The sequence below is a fragment of the Anomaloglossus baeobatrachus genome, chromosome 5, assembly GCF_048569485.1.
Source record: "Anomaloglossus baeobatrachus isolate aAnoBae1 chromosome 5, aAnoBae1.hap1, whole genome shotgun sequence".
NCBI classification, from domain to species: domain Eukaryota; kingdom Metazoa; phylum Chordata; class Amphibia; order Anura; family Aromobatidae; genus Anomaloglossus; species Anomaloglossus baeobatrachus.
The window spans coordinates 504,112,195-504,134,274 of NC_134357.1; the positions used below are offsets into that span (position 1 = coordinate 504,112,195).

Consider the following 22,080-nt stretch of genomic DNA (forward strand, 5'->3'; position numbering starts at 1 on the left):
GTTTGTTAGGTGATCTTAGGCCCTTTACATTCCATGTCGTTAGTTGCACCATGTTTGTCTGGGTAATTTGCTCTTATCAATACCACCCTCCAGGTCCCCAGCTGCAGGAGAGACACGATTATCATTATATCCTTCACACGTGGTTTCCCCAGAATGGCATTTCTTTTCCCCAACTTGTGTGTAAACTCTTAAACAACATATGCAAAGTAAAAATCCTACAACAGTATAACAAGTTGACCCTTTGAAGGGACTTTCGGCACTTTTTGCCATGCTAGTGACTTCCCTTTTTCCTGGCCAAAATATGAGTCTCCCTAGTCCCCCCCCGATAGACAGGTTCAGAGCTCTATCCCCCGCGTAAAACATAACGGTCTGAAGCAATATGCAGAGATTAAAACATTATGTTATAAGTGGTAGGACCTTAAAGAGAGTTCATCTACTGGGTTAGTCCTAGTTTTGTGGGACCTTCCTGCCGACTCATTCGTGCCCACTGTATTTGGGCCTGCAAAGCAATCCACAGAGAGAGAAGAACAGCGGAGCAGAGACAAAGAGATAGAAGAGCCCAGCAAAGAGAGAGATAAAGAATAACATAGCCGAGAAGCACGAGAGGGGAAGAAACAGCGCAGAGGAGAAGAGAAGAAAGAAGCGAGGAGTAGTATTGGAAAAAAGGCAAGAGAGGTAGAACCGAGGAGGGCATAGAGAGAGAGAGGGGGGAAGCACCGAGGGGGGAAAAGAGGGGAAGGGAGAAAGAGAAGAGAAGGGAGAACACACCAGAGACAAGTTAGGGGAGAGAAGGGAGGAGGTAGGGAAGAAAAGAGAGAGGGAGAGGAAGAAGAGAGGGGGAGAGGAGAAAGAGGAAAAAAAAAAAAAAAAAGGGAAGGGGGGGGGAGAGTAGGCAACTTGTTCAGTCTCCCCTCCGTCCCCTTCACGCTGGCTCGTCCCTCTCGGCTCGGCCACCTTCCTCACTCAGGGGGATAGATAGATAAGGGCCAGTAGAGATCAGTTCAAGAGTCATCATGTGTCTTGGTGTCTTTCAAGAACGCTGCTCCCTGGGTCCCATCCCTGGGCTAAACTGCTGGGCTGGACTGCGTCTCCCCTCTCCACTGGTCTCGGGTTGTGTTTGCCTTCCTCGTTGTCCACCTTCTCCTCTCGAACCCGTTGGGGAACCTTTTCTGAAGTTTTCTCCTCCACTGGGTCTCCTCTCCCGCCCCTCCGTCCGGTTCCCGTTATGTTCTGACATGAGAATCTTTTCTGCCTCCTTGTGATCTTTATAGTATGAGAACGAACCATTGGAGTTCCTGACCTTCAGCACTGCTGGGTAGAGTAGTTGGCATTTTATTCTTTTATTGTACAGAAATGTGCACAGTTTACTGAAGTCCTTCCTCCGTTTGGACACATCAACGGAATAATCCCCAAAGATCAGCAGTCTACTTCCTTGGTATTGTAAAGGTCGCTTTCGTTCTCTAAAGGCTTTCAGAATTTCCTCTTTGTGCTTGTAGTCAAGGTATTTGACTATCACCTGTCTGGCTCTTGAGGGCGGTTTATTGCTTGAATTTTGCCCTTCTCCCTCCTTTGCCTCTTGCTGCCTCAATGGTCCCACTCTGTGGGCTCTTTCCACTCTAAATTTCGCCTTTATGCCCAGCGCCTGTGGTAGTTCCGCCTCACAAATATTGTCCAGCTGTCCCAGTGTTACCGATTCTGGCAGCCCCACAATGCGAAGATTGTTTCGTCTCGATCTGTTTTCTAGGTCCTCTGCCTTGTCTCTCAGGTAATCATTAGATTTTACAAGAGTTGCTATCTGTTCTTGCATGGTCAAGATTGTCTCCTCAGAATTAGAGATTCTTTGCTCTGCTTCTGTGAGTCTCTTTGAATGCTCAGTCAATTGCTTCTGCATGGCGGCTAGTGAATTTTGTACGGCTACCTCAATGGCTATTTTTATGTCTTTGGACAAGTGAGATGCTACTTCTACTGCCAGTTTTTTATAATCCATATGGAACTCTTGCACTTGCTTGTTTTGGTCAGCAGGTGGAGCTGTTTTCTTAGATCTTCTTATTTGCATTGAGCCTCTGCCTCCCTCAGGTGTCTTGTAAAATTGAGATGGCAGTGGATCCTGTTGTTGTTTTTTTTTGCCTCCTTTACAGGGGGTGCCTGAGGTTGATCTCCTCCTGTATTGCGGCTTTCCCCCTCTGGGCCCTCTACTTCGCTGGGTTTCGTTTTCCTCCAGCCCTCCTGTTCCTCCATAGCTCCCCTCCATGACGCCAGCGTCCTCTTCCCCAGTCTCTCCCCCCACCTCCCCCTCATCCTCCCACTGTGAGCTGCCCTCCTCCGACCCCTGCAGCCACCTGTCTCCAGCTCCACAGTCCTCTGCCTCTGCAGCCGCGTCCTCTGCTAATCTCCCGCTCCGACCCGGCTCCATCGCGTCTCTTCCCCGCACCTCTGGCTCCGCCCCCGGCCCTCTCATCGGCGCCATGTTCCTCTCCTCCATTCCCCTCATGTCCGCATCGTCGCCGCCTCTCCCGGGCCCCTCACCGCCGCTGGCGCTCCTCAACAGGTATCTGTCCATAGCTGCAGATCTCCGCTTTCAGGCTGGGTCCCTCCCGTCCCGGTCTCCGATGCGGGGGGCTGCTGTCAGACTGCTTTTCTCGGGGGGGGGCAGGAGCTTCTCCTTTATGCCTCCACCGCGGCCAGGACCGGAACCGGAAGTTGTTGTTTTTTTTTTTTTTTAAGTACACACTACATCCTATCATGGTGTTGTTACACCCAGTGAGAGACATTCAAACACTGCAAGTGTCTTGCACTGGGCCAAGCAGCACCGAGCGTACCTGATGCTTGCATGAGTGCTTTGCATTCTGTGAGGTAGCGTGGTCGGCTGCGCGGCAGAAGACACGGGATCTAGGCACCAATGGTCACAGCACACTGTTTATTGCACAAACAAAAGTCCAAAACAGCACACATGTGTTTCTCTGGCAGAAACTCAGGGAGTTGTGTTCACTCCCTCACACTAGGGACCCACGCCCATGTTCCTGTTTCCTTTTAACCCTCCTTTCAGCCTGCAGGGAAACAGCATTAACCCTGGAGTGGAGTTGCTTTCTATACATGGAGGGAGCACAACCGGGGCAAGACGTACCGACCGTCATAGACAACCCCGGTCACAGTCTCACATACCCCCCCCTCAGTTCAAGCGTGCGGGGTTGAACTCCTGCCATCAAACACGGGCCGCGGGACAAGGCATCGGCGTTGCCCTGCAACCTACCGGCCCGGTGTTCAACCGTAAACCAGAAGTTCTGCAGAGAAAGGAACCACCGGGTAACCCGGGCATTCCGTTCCTTGGCGGACCTCATCCAGACCAGCGGAGAGTGATCAGTCACCAAGCGAAACTGTCGTCCCAGCAGGTAATAGCGTAGGGACTCCAAGGCCCACTTGATCGCCAGGCACTCCTTCTCCACAACGCTATAATTCCGCTCGGGAGGGGTGAGCTTCCTACTTAAGAAGGTGACGGGGTGTTCCTCCCCCTGAACCACCTGAGACAGCACTGCCCCCAGGCCGACCTCAGAGGCGTCAGTCTGTACTACGAACTAGTTCCGGAAATCAGGGTTGACAAGAACGGGCTGTCCGCACAGGACCCTCTTCAGGGCCCGAAAGGAGTCCTCGGCCTGCGGAGTCCAGCGCACCATGACGGACTTCTTGCCTTTGAGAAGGTCCGTCAAAGGGGCTGATAGTCCCGCAAAATTTTTTACAAACCTCCTGTAGTACCCCACGATACCCAGGAAGGCCCTAACCTGCTTCGTGGTCAGGGGTCTAGGCCACTTCTGGATCGCCTCAACTTTGTTAATTTGGGGCTTAATCACTCCTTGGCCTATTACGTAGCCCAAGTAGCGGACTTCCGTGAGCCCCAATGCACATTTCTTGGGATTGGCTGTCAATCCGGCTGTTCGGAGCGCGTTCACCACCGCTTGTACCTGTTCCAAGTGGGTCTGCCACTCAGAGCTGTAAATAATGATGTCATCAAGGTACGCTGATGCATACGCCTGGTGGGGTTCCAGCACCAAGTCCATCAACCTCTGGAACGTGGCCGGAGCGCCATGTAACCCAAAAGGCAAGACAACATAGTGGAAGAGACCCTCCGGCGTAACAAAAGCGGTTTTCTCCTTGGCGGACTCCGTCAGTGGCACCTGCCAGTACCCTTTGGTCAGGTCGAGCGTGGTGAAATATCGCGCCTGTCCCAGCCTATCAATCAGCTCATCCACCCGGGGCATGGGGTAGAGATCGAACTTGGATATTTCGTTCAATCTCCTAAAGTCATTGCAGAACCTTAAGGAGCCATCGGGTTTTGGTATTAGGACAATGGGACTAGCCCATTCACTCCGGGATTTTTCGATGACCCCCAGGCATAGCATTGTCTTCACTTCCTCCGATATGGCTTGTCTTCGAGCCTCCGGTACCCGGTATGGCTTCAGGCGTACCTTCAGGTGAGGCTCGGTGACAATGTCATGTCGTATCAGACTGGTCCTACCAGGCAGCTCGGAGAAGACATCGGGGTTCTGCTGAACCAGCCGTCTGGCCTCTCGCCTCTGTTGCTTGGTGAGGGCTTCTCCAATCCTTACTTCCAGTTCGTCCTCTCCGGAGGTCGCTGGAGCCGGGTTTGAACGACCCGAAGAGGAGGGAGATGGGGAAAAATCAACCATCAGGCTTTCCCGTTCCTGCCAAGGTTTTAACAGGTTGACATGGTATATTTGTTCAGGTTTCCACCTACCGGGCTGCAATACCTTATAGTTGACCACCCCGATTCTTTCCTTTATCTCGTAGGGGCCTTGCCACTGAACCAGGAATTTACTCTCCGCCGTGGGGATCAATACCAACACCCGATCCCCGGGTTTAAAGGTCCGCACGGTGGCTTGTCTATTGTAGCGGCCGCTTTGCGCGGCCTGAGCCTCCTGTAAATGCTCCTTCACAATTGGCATGACCGCGCTTATGCGGTTCTGCATTCCTAAAATGTGTTCAATCACACTTTTATGGGGGGTGGGCTCCTGCTCCCATGTTTCCTTTGCCAGGTCCAACAATCCCCGGGGATGTCGCCCGTATAACAACTCAAAAGGCGAAAACCCCGTGGATGCCTGTGGTACCTCTCGGATGGCAAACATCATATCCCAGTCTTTCCCATCTTTGGAAATCACCCTTTTGAGCATGGTTTTCAGGGTTTTATTGAATCGCTCCACTAAACCGTCCGTTTGAGGATGATACACAGACGTACGCAACTGCTTGATCTGGAGTAGCCGGCATAGCTCTTTGGTCACTTTAGACATGAATGGGGTCCCCTGATCCATAAGGATCTCCTTGGGCAACCCCACCCGGCAGAACACAGCAAACAACTCCCGAGCTATAAGCTTCGCCGCAGTATGTCTGAGAGGTATCGCCTCTGGATACCGGGTGGCATAGTCAACGATCACTAGGATGTGTTGGTGCCCTCGAGCGGACTTTACGAGGGGCCCCACCAGTTCCATCCCTATCCGTTCAAAAGGGACTTCTATAATGGGTAACGGTACCAACGGACTGCGAAAGTGGGCCAGGGGTGCGGTAAGCTGACACTCCGGGCAGGTTTCGCAGAACCGTTTTACCTCCCCAAAGACCCCGGGCCAATAGAACCTTTGCAATATTCGCTCCTGTGTTTTCTTGACCCCTAGGTGGCCACTCATCAGGTGTTTATGAGCCAAGTCGAGGACCCGCCGGCGATATGCCTGGGGCACCACCAACTGCTCTACCCCCACGCCCCGTATTTCATCTACCCGGTAGAGTAAATCCTGCTTAAGAGCGAAATGGGGGTACCTTACCTGGGCACTGGTGGGCAGCTGTGCCACCCCGTCAACCACTGTCACCCGAGTCCGGGCATGTATTAATGTAGGGTCCTGGAGTTGGGCTGTCCCAAACGTATCCGGGGACGCCTCCAACTCCGAGATAGGCTCGACCATCTCAGCCTCTCCTGCCAATACCTTTAGGGGCGACCTATCGGGTTCACATTCTGTCCCTATCATGGGGACCCCTACGGCAGGCGTCCCGGATTCGGGATTGTCTGGCTCAGGTCCCGGACTGTCCAATACCTGAGGGGACTTAGGAGGCCCCTTCCATAGAGTCCAAAAATACGGCAGATCCCTTCCTAGGATCACGTCATAAGGAAGAGTGTTCATAAGTCCCACCTCATGTTGCACCTGACCGCAGGGTGCTGTGATGGTGACAATCCCCGTGGGATAGTCTCGGCGGTCCCCATGTATGCAAACCACCCCCACTGTACGTCCTGTGGCCTTTACTTCAGCCCTTAGGGTTGATCGCACAAGGGTCACTAAGCTTTCGGAATCCAACAAGCCTGTAACCGGACATCCATTCACCTGTATTTGGCACAAGTGGGGCTCAGTCTCCGGGGAGACAAGGTCCGCGGTACACACCGCCTGAGCATACATTGAACCCCGCCGGGTAACCCCACAATCCATGGGCTCCGTGGTGAGTGGACACTGGGCTTCCATATGTCCCACCCGCTGGCACCGCCAACATCTAATAGGGAAGGAAACCCCCTTGACGAGTTGTCGTTTAGGGTACATAGCCTTCCGGACCTCAGGGACGGCGGGCGCGGCCTCAGACGGGACGGTAGCGGACTCCCGCACCGGTGTCCGCGGTGGGTCCTTGGCCCGAGGCTTGGAGGGGCCGGACCGACGGGCGGCCCGCAAAGTCTCAGTGTCCCGTATCAAGTCCTGCGTAGCCACATGCCGCTCCACCAGGCACACTAATTGGTCTAGGGTACTTGGGTCGCCCTGTCCTACCCACCGTTGAATGGTGATGGGTAAAGTGCGCACAAAGCGATCAACCACTACCCTTTCCACCATTTGCGCAGGGCTCAGAGTGTCAGGCTGCAACCACTTCTTTACCAGATGCAACAAGTCATAGGCCTGGGAGCGTACGGGTATGACTTCCTCATAGAACCACTGATTTACCCGCTGAGCCCGTACATAGGTATTCCCCCCCAACCGAGCAAGTATTTCGGCTTTCAGGGTCTCATATTCTATGGCGTCCTCGGTACAGAGGTCCAGGTACGCTTTTTGGGGCTCCCTCGTCAGATAGGGCGACAATACCTCAGCCCACTGGGGGGTCGGCAGCTTTTCCTGCTCGGCAACCCGCTCAAACACCGCCAGGAACGCTTCCACATCATCCCCCGGGGTCATCTTTTGCAACGCTTGTCTCACCGTTTTCCGGACGCTGCCGTCGTCACCCGGTCCCGGGGTTGTTGCTGCCGGTCCGGCACGGATCGACTTGGCCAGGAGAACCATCTGTTCTTGGTGCCTTTGTTCCTGCAATTGCAAGGATTGCTGCTGACGATCCAACGACCGGAGCAGGTGTGCATTGGTCTGTTGTTGCTGTGCATTAGCCTGTTGTTGCTGTGCATTAGCCTGAGCCAGCTGCTTTAGTATGTCCTCCATGGCGTCGCCGGGTTTGGGCTGTAGTATAGCCGCTCGAATCCAGGACATGCGCTGCTGGGTCACCAGGGATGGATGCTACACCTCACCGGGCTGGCATGCCCGCATTCTCCACCATCTGTGAGGTAGCGTGGTCGGCTGCGCGGCAGAAGACATGGGATCCAGGCACCAATGGTCACAGCACACGGTTTATTGCACAAACAAAAGTCCAAAACAGCACACATGTGTTTCTGTGGCAGAAACTCAGGGAGTTGTGTTCACTCCCTCACACTAGGGACCCACGCCCATGTTCCTGTTTCCTTTTAACCCTCCTTTCAGCCTGCAGGGAAACAGCATTAACCCTGGAGTGGAGTTGCTTTCTATACATGGAGGGAGCACAACCGGGGCGAGACGTACCGACCGTCATAGACAACCCCGGTCACAGTCTCACAATACATAAAGCACTTCTTGAACTTCGAACCCAAACTGTGTTTTTTTTGTGGGGGGGGGGGTGGTAAGTCTTTTTGGTAGAAACACCGAGTCTTGGATTTGCTCAGCTCTACAGAAGACCCATTCCTACACCCTGTTTATTGCCAGGGTGAAGAATGTGGGTGAAATGAAGGCTGCCGAAACACAATGCAGCAGGTGAGGCTGTATTGGAAGGTGTCAGCCTTATTTTGCTGCAACCCAGGAAGGATGAGTTGTGAGAAGTGATGTTGTGAAGGACGTGGAGCTTATAGCAAGCAGAGTAAGCGTTCCAGAGCACTCCCTAAAGAGGGAGTGATGGAGTCGGGAGTCAAGGGAATGGGTTTTCTGTCTGAGAGATTGCAGTAGTTTCTAGTAGGTGGGGAGTGAAAGGAGGGAAAATTTAATAGCTGCACTTTCTGGTTTATTTCTAAGGTACACTTTATGGAACTGAACTCAAAGACCACAGTCATAGATCTAGTTCTCTAGATTTATACAGCTTTGATTGCACAGGAAAGACACCAGGTGTAAACAGAAGGAAGGAGCCACAAGGAGATGGTCAGACTTTCAAAAGAGTTAGTAAATTAAGAGACAGGAGTTAATAAGAAAAGTTTGCTAGTTGTTACACAGGAGGTGATGGAAGCAGGAGACATACCAAGAAAAGATAGATATATATAGGTGTAAATTGTAGTCAGTGGAATTGAGGAATATTCTATTCAGGAAGCAGGAGACAAACCTGTGGATGAGACAGATTAAGGGTGGTGGTAAATTTGAAGGATATACAATGGGTGTAACATTGAAGGCTGTATACCATGAAATTCTATTTCTGGTATATTTCTAATGTGCACTTAAAAACTGTCCTTTATGAAGCCGCACGCACAGACCACGGCCATAGACCTAGCAATTTGATAATTTAATATATTATGCTAAAAACCTTTAAGATAAATGGTCTGTGCGACAATAGTGACCATTCGTATTAAGCACTCATCGTGCCTCTCAGGATCAGATTTCAGAGGATATTTAGAAGCAATTTATATTTAGGACCTCTTGCTTATGTGGTTAACATTGGGTGAACCTATGATCTTTCCTTTGGTCCACAACCTTTCCAGTGTACAGATATCTTATTACTTTTGTACACTCACAGTATTGTTTAACCCCTTAACGACCGCCGATACGCCTTTTAACGGCGGTAATTAAGGGTACTTCTTCCGAACCACCGCTTTTTAACGGCGGTCGGAAAAAAGGGTATAGCGCCCCCCATAGTCAGAAAATCTCCGGTATTTCAGCTACCGGGGGTAGCTGAGACCCTGGAGATCACGATCAGGGTCGGTTTTTCCGGTCACGTCATCACCGTTACAAACCGTGTAACAGCGTCGACGTGAAAGTTAATGTCCCGCTGGTAAAAAAAAAATGATTCTTCTCCCTTCTGGCATGATCAAACATGTCAGATGGGAGATGAATGTCCTCCCCTGGTCCCCGGTGTGGCCAAAATCTCCTCACACCCCCCCCAGTCCCCGTCCCTGTCCCCCTTCCGACGATCTAAAATGGCCACCGTCGCACGAGTCGTGTCCCGCCGCATTGATCCTTCTTCTTTGATTTCTGTGCCATCTGACATATCAGATGGCACAGAAAGGTCCTCCCAGGTCACCCCCTGTCAGGCTGTCACCCCAGTCTCCCTCGTTACCTCCTGCAGCGTCGTTCCCCCACGCCCCTCCTTCTCCTTGTCTTCATGGAAATGCTGGCCGCACGCGCAGAGCGCCTGTCAGCCGGCTCTCTGCACGCAGGGACACAGCTTGCATCAGGTTCACACTGCTGAATGGGTCATTAAACAGGTAAGGAACAAGCCTAAGTCAATTTCTAGTAGTAACTTAACTAGTCAGTTGAAAATGTAATGTCACTTCAAATTATATACACATTTATATAGAAATGATGTATGCTTATATATGAATTAATATACTTTCAAGGAATGTTATTGAAAAATAATAACACTGATTTTGTGTTTGACAGATGACTGTACCAGAAGCTCAGAGGAAAATTTGACATTTTCAGATTTTAAAGCAGATGGCCATAATACACCAGATACATATGAAGAGATTACCATTGTCCCAGAGATACCTCCAGAACTACTGTCCGCTGAAACGTTTGATTTAGCTCTATCTGCTGATTCATTACAAATAGAAAATAACAGAATTTATCATGACTATCAAAGAACTCACAAAAGAAAGAAGCTATTTTCCTGTTTAAAATGTGGCAAAAGTTTTACAGCTAAATCAAGTCTTGCTAAACATGAGCGAATTCACACAGGAGAGAAGCCATTTTCATGTTCCCAATGTGGGAAATGTTTTTCAAACAAATCAAATCTTCTAACACATTTGAGAATTCACACAGGTGAGAAGCCATATTCATGTTCCCAATGTGGGAAATGTTTTCCAGAGAAATCATGTGTAATTAGACATCAGAGAACTCATAAAGATGAAAGGCCATTTTCCTGTTTAGTATGTGGGAAATGTTTTAAAGATAAATCAAATCTTGTTGGACATCAAAAAATTCACACAGGGGAGAAGCCATTTTCATGTTTGGAATGTGGAAAATGTTTTACAGAGAAATCAAATCTTGTTACGCATCAGAGAATTCATACAGGGGAGAAGCCATATTCATGTTCAGAATGTGGGAAATCTTTTACAGATAAATCAACCCTTGTGGCACATCAAAGAATTCACACAGGGGAGAAGCCATTTTCTTGTTTGGAATGTGGGAAATGTTTTACAGATAACTCAACTCTTTTTGGACATCGGAAAATTCACACAGGAGAGAAGCCATTCTCATGTTCTGAATGTGGGAAATGTTTTGCAAAGAAATCTGCTGTCGCTAGACATCAGCGAAGTCATACAGGGGAAAAACCATTTTCATGTTCAGAATGTAACAAAAGTTATTCTTCAAAATCTTTTCTTGCTAAACATCAAACAACTCACTGAGGACAGAGTCAATTTTCATATTCATAATGTGGAAAATGTTGGTATTAAGTTAAGAATTGTTACACATAAAATACACTTGGTGAATCATGGTCAAAATGAGGGAAATATGTAACAATTTTTTTTTTTTAAATTTAAATATTTGAGAAGCCAATTTTACTGTTCAGATTGTGGTAAATGTCATGTGAGAAATGTAAACTTGTTACTCGTGTGAGAAATGAGAACTAAAATTGTTATCATAGAGCATATTAAATATTAGTGTGCCCATAGGGCACCAATACAATTAAGTTCATGGAAGAAAAAAGGTGCCAAAAAAGTGAATAAAGTAAGCCAAAATGCAGACAACTTTATTGCAGTATAAATATTAAAAACAATCAACCAAGCGGTACAAACAAAGACTTAAAATGACGGGTGAGCCATCTCCGAACCCCTATGGTATTTAGTACAGATAAGATATTGCTGTATTAGAAGTAAACTCGTGTGTATAGATAATATTTGATCAATGATGCATAGTAATAAATAAGAGGTATCTGTACATAAAAAGTTGCAAAGAGTAATACGCAATAATAAGTCAGAAACAATACAAATAAATATACAATATCAGAGAGGCTCACCTTCCAAACACCTGACATGCGTATCACTGTTACTTCATCAGGGGTGGTTGATGAGAGAATGGCCATAATATTTAAAGAAAGGCTAACCAATGGAGTAGGCATATTCTTAATGTCAACAGGTGAAAACAATAAAGGCATGCAAGCACTTGCATATGTTGGTGAAAAGACCTAAGGATGTATTTTCATGTATAAATATGTAAACTTATACATAAGGATGTAGTTTCTTGTATGTATATTTTTGTATACATCTATCTCTGTATGTATATAGTTGTTATAGTCATGTTTTTGCACATATAAATATTATGTTTGTATTTTATGCATCCATATATAATTATTTCTCTTTTTGGTTATGTTTATAACCCATTATTTCATATACACATGTTTTCACATCACACATCATCATTCATGTTTTATTGCACAGCTACCTTACATAACTTTTCTATAAACTACGTTTTTTCTTTTTCATTCATTTTGTTTCAGACGTCATCTTGCCAAGTTCATCAATTTTTTTATTCACATTTTATTTAGATTTTTCATGTTTATTTATCATTTATATTTGCTTAATTTATTCAGTGTTTCCTTCTCCATAACCGTGAGGGTCATGCTTTCCAATCTTTCTTAGGCCTCTTTCACACGTCCGTGAAAATCATGCACGTTTTTCACGGACGTGTCAAAGGTGCGTATTGTCCTCCGTGTGCCGTGTTTATGGCACACGTGTGTTCTCTGTGTGTTATCCGTGATAACACATGGAGAATGGGAACTTTCTGCTCACCTATCCCTGGCATTGCTCTCCGTGGTGCTGATCTTCGGTCTCCGGCCCAGCTGACTCCCCACTGCTGCTGCTTCCGGCCCGCAGTGGAGTGAATATGCAATGAGCATTATGAGCGGGGGTCGGAAGCAAGTGCCAGCAGCAGCAGCAGCAGAGCTAGCAGTGCTGGAGAAGGTGAGTATAGAACTTTTTTTTTTCACAGACACGTGTGTTTTCTCCAGTGCGTGTCACACGGATCACACCCGTTCAGTCTGTGTGACACCCGTGATGCCGGAAAAAAACGGACATGTCACACGGTCCATGGCAAAACACGCACATGTGCGCAGACCCATTGATTTTTATGGGTCTACAGGTGCCCGTGTCTCCGGCATGTGAGGACGCGGACCAAACACGTACCGGAGACATGGATGTGTGAAGGAGGCCTCATTCAGTACATTCTGAGTATAGTGCCACCATGGCCTGTTTTTCAGTTACTAAACCTGCGGGGATTGCCTGCCAATCACAGTAATGCCGTAGCCATGTTGGCTGCTGGCATTGCTATGATTGGCTGGCCGCAAAACATTATCGGGTCTATATAACACCCAGTGACACGACACTCAGCTCACTCTATTCCAGAAACAGTGTAGGAATAGCTGCTGGAGGAGGGACAGGTTAGGATTGGAGGCAAATAAGCACCCTAGAACCTAAAATCCTTTTTAGGGCTACATCTATTCTATTCCCTAGAATAGCTACATCTATTCTATTCAAAGGGAATATGTCACCACTTTGACCTTTCTAATCTATTAATATGGACATAGGAGGCTCAAAATAGTCTTACCCGTGTGCCTCATAGCAGATACCTTCTTGTTGAGAAATTATCTTTTATAGGTTTGTTAACCCCTTCATGACCCATGACGGATATATCCGTCATGGATCGTGTGAGATTAATCCCCGCCCCCTGCCGCTGCGATCCGCACACATATCAGGTGACTTCAACAGCTGACATGTGTGCCTGCAAGTTACGAGTGGAATCGCTTTCCACCTGCAACTTTTAACCCCTTACATCTCGCTGCCAAAATTTGGTAGCAAGATCTATATGCGTGCGGCCATTACTTTTACTTACCGCCGCCCCAACCGGAGGTAACGTGTGTGATCACGTGACTTCCGGTGGTTGCCATGGTAGCACAGGGTCATGTGAGGACGCCTGTAGCTAACATGAGTCACTTTCTCTCAGTGCCGGCATAGTGCCAACACTGAGAGTCAAGCAGCATATCTGCAGATCTCGGCTCTGTAGCTGAGATCTACAGATATGACAGAGCGATCGGATTGTTGATTCATATAGTCCCCTAGGGGGACTACCGTAGTAAAATAAAAAAAAAAAGTAAAAAAAAAAATATAAAACCAAACAGTTCAAATCACCCCCCCCCCTTTCATTCCATTGAAAATGAAAGGGTTAAAAAAATATGCACATACTTGGTATTGCCACGTTCAGAAATGCCCGATCTATCAAAATATAAAATTAATTAATCTGATCTGTAAACGACGTAGCGACAAAAAAATTCCAAACGCCAAAATTACGGTTTTTGGTCATCACAAGTTTTGCGCAAAATGCAATAACAGGCGATCAAAACGTAGCATCTGCGCAAAAAATGGTTCCATTAAAAACATCAGCTCAAGTTTATGTTGATTCCAACTAATCTAAATAAATAAAGAAAGAATTTAAAAAAAACATCAGCTCAAGACGCAAAAAATAAGCCGTCACTGAGCCGTAGATCCCGAAAAATGAGAACGCTATGGGTTTCAGAAAATGGTGCAAAACGTGCGCCACTTTTTTTTTTTTTTTTTTTTTTTAGAAACTTGTGAATTTTTTTAACCCCTTAGATACAAGTAAAACCTATACATGTTTGGGGTCTACATACTCGCACCGACCTGCGGCATCACAGTGACACATCAGTTTTTCATATAGTGAAGATGGTGAATAAAATACCCCAAAAACTATTGTGCGATCACACTTTTTTTTTGCAGTTTTTCCACACTTGGAATTTTTTTGCTGTTTTCCAGTACACTATATAGTAAAACTTATGGTTTCATTTAAAAGTACAACTCGTCCCGCAAAAAACAATATGGCAAGATTGACAGAAAAATAAACAAGTTTTGGTTCTCGGAACAAGGGGAGCAAAACAACAGAAAAACGGAAAACGCCCGGGGGATGAAGGGGTTAATGAGTTCTTCCAGGCTATGGGGCGTATGGTGCTGGAAGATAGCACTGCCTTCTTTCTTCATTAGCATTGTTTTTACCACCTATTTTATTTAATAATAAAATCGCTACAGGCAGGCACTGAGGAAAGAAGTAGGGCCAGCACCTTTCCACACGGCGTCGGGGATCACTGGATCGGGCACCACTCTGTCTTGCATATGGTCTAATGTCACTAGCCAAGAATCTAGACCACATAATCCTCACTCTGATTCTCCTTCCTCCCACCATGGCGAGTCCCAGAAGACTAGTGATCCTACATTCGGACACTCTTATGAGCTCTTTATATTTCCATTTACTGATTCTAGCCTCTTGCCCATCACATCTCAACAGGGACATAAGGAGGTCATGTGTAGTGATACCCAAATATTTGATCAGCCATTGTCAGAAGTCGACAATGGATTAAAACAGCAATTAGTGTCTCAAGAGGTAGATGATGATGAGACACGGTTGTCATGTATTGATGCTTATTTCTCTATATACCATGATTTACATTAATTGAATTAATAGAACAGGGTAATATTGTTTCTGCCATTCCATAATTGAACATTATCCTGATGCAATCTTAATAAATTGTTACATTATTGTTTTACTATAAAACGGTATTCAGTGTGCCTAATTTGTATATTAGTGAGTGATGCGTAAGTAAGGGCGTATCTGCCCTGTCACTTTGACGTGGTAAGACATAAATTGGCGAAGTCGGCAGGATTTGTGAATATCTGGAAGGGTGCATTTGAGTGGTATATTAGAAGAAGGTGAATGTTATGTAATGAAATCCATGGAATAGATTAATTGCGCAGGTTGGTTCTTTTTGGCACCAATCCAGATCTTTATAATTCCAAAAGTATAAAAGTTTTTAAGAAAATTGTTTATAAGAAATAATCTCATTCTAATTTATTTTCAAGCAAGAGAATAATTTGTTGGCACTAGGCCAAAATATTCGGCTTTTTGGCACAAAGCCAGGAAAAATGTTTAAGAAAGGGAAAAAGAAGGAGCATGATTGTTTGGAGAGCCCTGGCTGGACCAGGGCTCCGTACAATATTATAGCACAGGAGATGCGTTGTGGATTGGCAGAACCCTGGGAGAGTAAGCTCAAAGGGTCAGAACCCACTGATGTTGTTTGTGTACTCAGGGGAGTCTCCGCAAAGGCGAGTGATGTGTCTTTAGGATGGCGTATATGGATTTTACTCAGTGCCTACTGAGTTATGCATGAGTGAAATACCAATATACAAAGAAAGTTATCGGAAAAGGAACAAAAAGTGATTGAAATCGGGGGCAAAAAGTGGTGCTGGAATGCAGCACTAGATTGCTCCGCGATAAGCTAGAACATTATCAAAATATTGCAGAAAAGGCTGCTGTAAAGGTAGCTCTAAACAAGTATAAGAAATGCAGAGGTAGAGTTAACAAAGAAAAGGTGCATGAAAGTATTGCATCAGCCTCTGTAGCCTGGGATCCGGATCACTGGGATGGGGATGTGTGCGATACCACCTTCTCTGATGAGGACTGGAAAGATTCCCCAGATCCTACTATTGATCCACCCAGAAGGATTACTGCGAAACCCATTAAAATGAGATCTGAAAGAACAGAATATGAAACAACACGACTCCAAGCACGGTGACGGTGGGGGAAATCCTCAATATGATGAGGATGGACAGCCCATCTGGGTAGAGGACGTAAAACCTCACATTCGTAGTCGAGTGACTGTGGAGGATTTTTCCCAAAATGAGATAGATGATATCTTAAAGCGCATTGGACAGCGCAATGGGGAAAGTGGTATAGCTTGGCTGGTCAGAATACATAATCAGGGTGGAAATGGAGTATAGTTTGATGCGGGAGATGCATGAGTTTATCACCTTGCAAAGATGCAAAGTTTATCACTTTGTCCAAAGACAAAGTAAGACACCTCAAAATCCACTTCTCGGGGGGGGGTACCCCATAGTTTAGTGACTATTATTGCAGCAGCAATAATGGACATACAGCACAGACCAAAAGTTTGGACACACCTTCTCATCTCTAGAACAACTATTAAGAGGAGACTTTGTGCAGCAGGCCTTCATAGTAAAATAGCTGCTAGGAAACCACTGCTAAGGACAGGCAACAAGCAGAAGAGACTTGTTTGGGCTAAAGAACACAAGGAATGGACATTAGATCAGTGTAAATCTGTGCTTTGGTCTGATGAGTCCAAATTTCAGATCTTTGCATCCAACCACCGTGTCTTGGTAGAAAAGGTGAACAGATGGACTCTACATGCCTGGTTCCCACCATGAAGCATGGAGGAGTAGGTGTGGGGGTGCTTTGCTGGTGACACTGTTGGGGATTTATTCAAAATTGAAGGCATACTGAACGAGATGGTTTAGGGTAAGCTGGACCGCAGAGTGAAGGCAAAAGGGCCAACAAGTGCTAAGCATCTCTGGGAACTCCTTCAAGACTGTTGGAAAACCATTTCTGGTGACTACCTCTTGAAGCTCATCAAGAGAATGCCAAGAGTGTACAAAGTGGTAATCAAAGAAAAAGGTGGCTAGTTTGAAGAACCTACAATATAAGACATATTTTCAGTTGTTTCACACTATTTTACATATTTCATTCCATATGTTTTAATTCATAGTTTTGATGCCTTCAATGTGAATCTACAATTTTCTTTGTCGCTCCTAATTGGGAGACCCAGACAATTGGGTGTATAGCTACTGCCTCCGGAGGCCACACAAAGTACTACACTTAAAAGTGTAAGGCCCCTCCCCTTCTGGCTATACACCCCCCCGTGGGATCACGGGCTCCTCAGTTTTATGCTTTGTGCGAAGGAGGCCAGACATCCACGCATAGCTCCACTGTTTAGTCAGCAGCAGCTGCTGACTATGTCGGATGGAAGAAAAGAGGGCCCATACTAGGGCCCCCAGCATGCTCCCTTCTCACCCCACTTTCTGTCGGCGGTGTTTGTTAAGGTTGAGGTACCCATTGCGGGTACGGAGGCTGGAGCCCACATGCTGATTCCTTCCCCATCCCCATTAGGGCTCTGGGTGAAGTGGGACTTTACCGGTCTCCGGGCACTGAGGCCGTGCTCCATCCACAGCCCCTGGAGGATCTGCTGGATACGGAGCGGAGTTTTCTCAGGGACAGGACCCTGCTCCATCAAGGTACTCCGTGTCCCCGTGCTTATTGCACGCACACTGCAGCATTGCTGGGTGTGTTAGTGCGCCGGGGTAAACAGCGCTGCTGCGCTGGTGCCGTTACTCACTACAGCTCTGCTGAGTGAGGTGACTTTGTACGATCGGCCGATCCGGCCGCTGGGGTCAGTGTTTACTGGTCGCGGCTGGGATTTGTGGTGCGCCGGGGACTTCCGCGCTGGCCGTGCATATATGACGGCCGCGCTAGATTACTACAGTCCCCGGCTTTTGCGGCCTAGTTCGTATCGTTCCCGCCCCCGGACCTGCCAGTCAGGAGGAGGGTGGGACGCTGTACAGTCCAGCAGCGTTAAGAGCTGGAGTCTGTTTTACATACTCCAGCCCTCACACTAGGCTCAGGGGGACGCAGTTTCCCGCTCTTTTGTTTGGGACGCCCACGGTCCGCCCCTCTTCACAGGACGCCGGCAGCCATTCCTGCCTGCACGCTGAACTGCGGAGGGGAGGCTGGGAGACCCAGACAAGGGATTCTACGATCTCACACCTGCTTTTCAGCGGGCGGTAAGCAGCCCTCAAGGGCTCTCCCCCACTTGTGCCATAGTGTACTTTGTATTTTGTGCTGGCAATACTTTGCACTGTACAGTCGCTGGTGGTTTTCTGCTATATACCCTCCTTAGATTTCTCAAGGAGATAACAGCATGTCGTCCGCAAAAAGCAAAAGTGCCAAGGCACGGACTTTATATGCTGCTTGTACCGCATGTGGGGCTACTCTACCGGCAGGTTCCACTGACCCCCATTGTGTGCAGTGCTCGGCCCCTGTGGCAATTGCTCAGCCGGGGCCGCTGCTAGAGGTGACCCAGGGAGAACCACCTGTAAATGCTGTCCAGGTGACAGGGACAGAGTTTGCAGCTTTTGCTGACAGATTGTCTATGACTATGTCTAAAATTCTTGAAACATTGCAGTCTAGACCAGTAACTCAGACCATGGGCACTGTTGATCCATTGCCCCCTGGTCCCCCTCAGCTGGACCACTTCCTAGCTCCGGGGGTGTCATATGCACCCCAGGGTGACGGCTCTGACTCGGACGACAGTCCCAGACAACCTAAGCGGGCTCGCTATGAGCGACCCTCAACTTCATCACACTGGTCAGGGTCCCAGCGGGACGACTCTCTGTGTGATGAGGCGGAGGTAACTGATCAGGAGTCTGAGGCTGGGGCCGCTCTCAATCTAGATACCCCGGATGGTGACGCCATAGTGAATGATCTTATAGCGTCCATCAATAGGATGTTAGACATTTCTCCACCAGCTCCTCTTGCGGAGGAGGCAGCTTCACAGCAGGAGAAATTCCATTTCAGGTATCCCAAGCGTAAATTAAGCACGTTTCTGGACCACTCTGACTTTAGAGACGCAATCCAGAAACACCACGCTTATCCAGATAAGCGTTTTTCCAAACGGCTTGAAGATACACGCTATCCTTTTCCCCCTGACGTGGTCAAGGGCTGGACACAGTGTCCCAAGGTGGACCCTCCAATCTCCAGGCTTGCAGCCAGATCTCTAGTTGCAGTGGAAGATGGGGCGGCACTTAAAGATGCCACTGACAGACAGATGGAGCTCTGGTTAAAATCCATCTATGAAGCTATTGGAGCGTCGTTTGCTCCAGCATTCGCTGCCGTATGGGCACTCCAAGCTATTTCAGCTGGGCTTACACAGGTCGACACGGTCACACGTACATCTGCTCCGCAGGTGGCACCCTTGACCTCTCAAATGTCTGCATTCGCGTCTTACGCGATTAATGCTGTCCTAGACTCTACGAGCCGTACGGCGGTGGCGTCAGCCAACTCTGTGGTTTTACGCAGAGCCCTGTGGTTGAGAGAATGGAAGGCAGATTCTTCTTCCAAGAAGTGCTTAACCAGTTTGCCTTTTTCTCGTGACCGATTGTTTGGTGAGCGTTTGGATGAAATCATTAAACACTCCAAGGGTAAGGATTCATCCTTACCTCAGCCCAGACAAAACAAACCTCAACAGAGGAGGGGACAGTCTGGTTTTCGGTCCTTTCGAGGCTCAGGCAGGTCCCAATTCTACTCGTCCAAAAGGACTCAAAAGGATCAGAGGGGCTCAGATTCGTGGCGGACTCAATCACGCCCAAAAAAGCCAGCCGGAAGAACCGTTACCAAGACGGCTTCCTCATGACTCTCAGCCTTCTCTCTCCGCATCCTCGGTCGGTGGCAGGCTCTCCCGCTTTGGCGACATTTGGTTGTCACAGGTCAAAGACCGTTGGGTGAGAGACATTCTGTCTCACGGGTACAGGATAGAGTTCTGCTCTCGTCCTCCAACTCGCTTCTTCAGAACTTCCCCACCGCCCGACCGAGCCGATGCTCTGCTGCAAGCGGTGTCCGCTCTAAAGGCGGAAGGAGTGGTGACTTCTGTTCCTCTTCAGGAACAAGGTCACGGTTTTTACTCCAATTTGTTTGTGGTGCCAAAGAAAGACGGGTCGTTCCGTCCCGTCCTGGATCTAAAGCTGCTCAACAAACACGTAAAAACCAGGAGGTTCAGGATGGAATCTCTCCGCTCCGTTATCGCCTCAATATCTCAAGGAGATTTCCTAGCATCAATAGACATCAAGGATGCTTATCTCCACGTGCCAATTGCGCCAGAGCATCAGCGTTTTCTACGCTTCGTTATAGGAAGCGAACACCTGCAGTTCGTTGCTCTACCTTTCGGGCTGGCGACAGCCCCTCGGGTCTTCACCAAGGTCATGGCAGCAGTAGTAGCAGTCCTGCACTCGCAAGGTCACTCCGTGATCCCGTATTTGGACGATCTACTTATTAAGGCACCCTCTCAAGAGGCATGCCAACACAGCCTGAACGTGGCACTGAAGACTCTCCAGAGTTTCGGGTGGATTATCAACTTTTCAAAGTCAAATCTAACCCCGACCCAATCACTAACATATCTTGGCATGGAGTTTCATACTCTCTCAGCGATAGTGAAACTTCCACTGGACAAACAGTGCTCGCTACAGATAGGGGTGCAATCTCTCCTTCAGGGCCAGTCGCACCCCTTGAGGCGCCTCATGCACTTCCTAGGGAAGATGGTAGCAGCAATGGAAGCAGTTCCTTTTGCGCAGTTTCATCTGCGTCCACTACAATGGGACATTCTCCGCCAATGGGACGGGAAGTCGACGTCCCTCGACAGGGAGGTCTCCCTCTCTCCGGCAGCCAAGGAATCTCTCCGGTGGTGGCTTCTTCCCACCTCATTGTCAAAAGGAAAGTCGTTCCTACCCCCATCCTGGGCGGTGGTCACGACAGATGCGAGTCTATCAGGGTGGGGAGCAGTGTTTCTCCACCACAGGGCTCAGGGTACGTGGACTCGGAAAGAGTCCACCCTTCAGATCAATGTTCTGGAGATCAGAGCAGTCTATCTTGCCCTACAAGCCTTCCAACAGTGGCTGGAAGGCAAGCAGATCCGAATTCAGCCGGACAACTCCACAGCGGTGGCATACATCAACCACCAAGGGGGAACACGCAGTCGGCAAGCCTTCCAGGAAGTCCGGCGGATTCTGACGTGGGTGGAAGACACGGCATCCACTATATCCGCCGTTCACATCCCAGGCGTAGAAAACTGGGAAGCAGACTTTCTCAGTCGCCAGGGCATGGACGCAGGGGAATGGTCCCTTCACCCGGACGTGTTTCAGGAGATCTGTCGCCGCTGGGGGATGCCGGACGTCGACCTGATGGCGTCACGGCACAACAACAAGGTCCCGGTTTTCATGGCACGGTCTCACGATCACCGAGCTCTGGCGGCAGACGCCTTAGTTCAAGATTGGTCGCAGTTCCGGCTACCGTATGTGTTCCCACCTCTGGCATTGTTGCCCAGAGTGCTCCGCAAAATCAGGTCCGACTGCCGCCGCGCCATTCTCGTCGCTCCAGACTGGCCAAGGAGGTCGTGGTACCCGGATCTGTGGCACCTCACGGTAGGCCATCCGTGGGCACTACCAGACCGTCCAGACTTGCTGTCTCAAGGGCCGTTTTTCCATCTGAATTCTGCGGCCCTGAACCTGACTGTGTGGCCATTGACTCCTGGATCCTAGCGGCCTCAGGTTTATCTCATGAAGTGGTTGCCACCATGAGACAGGCTAGGAAACCATCCTCCGCCAAGATCTACCACAGGACGTGGAGGATATTCCTATCTTGGTGCTCGGCTCAGGGAGTTTCTCCCTGGCCTTTTGCATTGCCTACTTTTCTTTCCTTCCTGCAGTCTGGGTTGGAAAAAGGTTTGTCGCTTGGCTCCCTTAAGGGTCAAGTCTCCGCGCTATCCATATTTTTTCAGAAACGCCTGGCGCGACTTCCTCAGGTACGCACGTTCCTGCAAGGGGTTTGTCATATCGTCCCCCCTTACAAGCGGCCATTGGAGCCCTGGGACCTGAACAAGGTTCTAATTGCTCTCCAAAAGCCGCCTTTCGAGCCTATGAAGGAGGTT

The 22,080-nt window shown here is 48.4% G+C and overlaps 1 protein-coding gene across 1 annotated transcript in view; it reads left to right on the forward strand.

Moving 5' to 3' along the window:
• Positions 1-11,704, forward strand: part of LOC142312840 (uncharacterized) — a 72,653-nt gene extending 60,949 nt beyond the window's left edge. The window contains 1 exon segment of the mRNA XM_075351826.1: positions 9,909-11,704. Within this exon segment, the coding sequence (XP_075207941.1) occupies positions 9,909-10,876 (968 nt within the window). The 3' untranslated portion in view covers positions 10,877-11,704.
• The last annotated feature ends 10,376 nt before the right edge of the window (positions 11,705-22,080 follow it).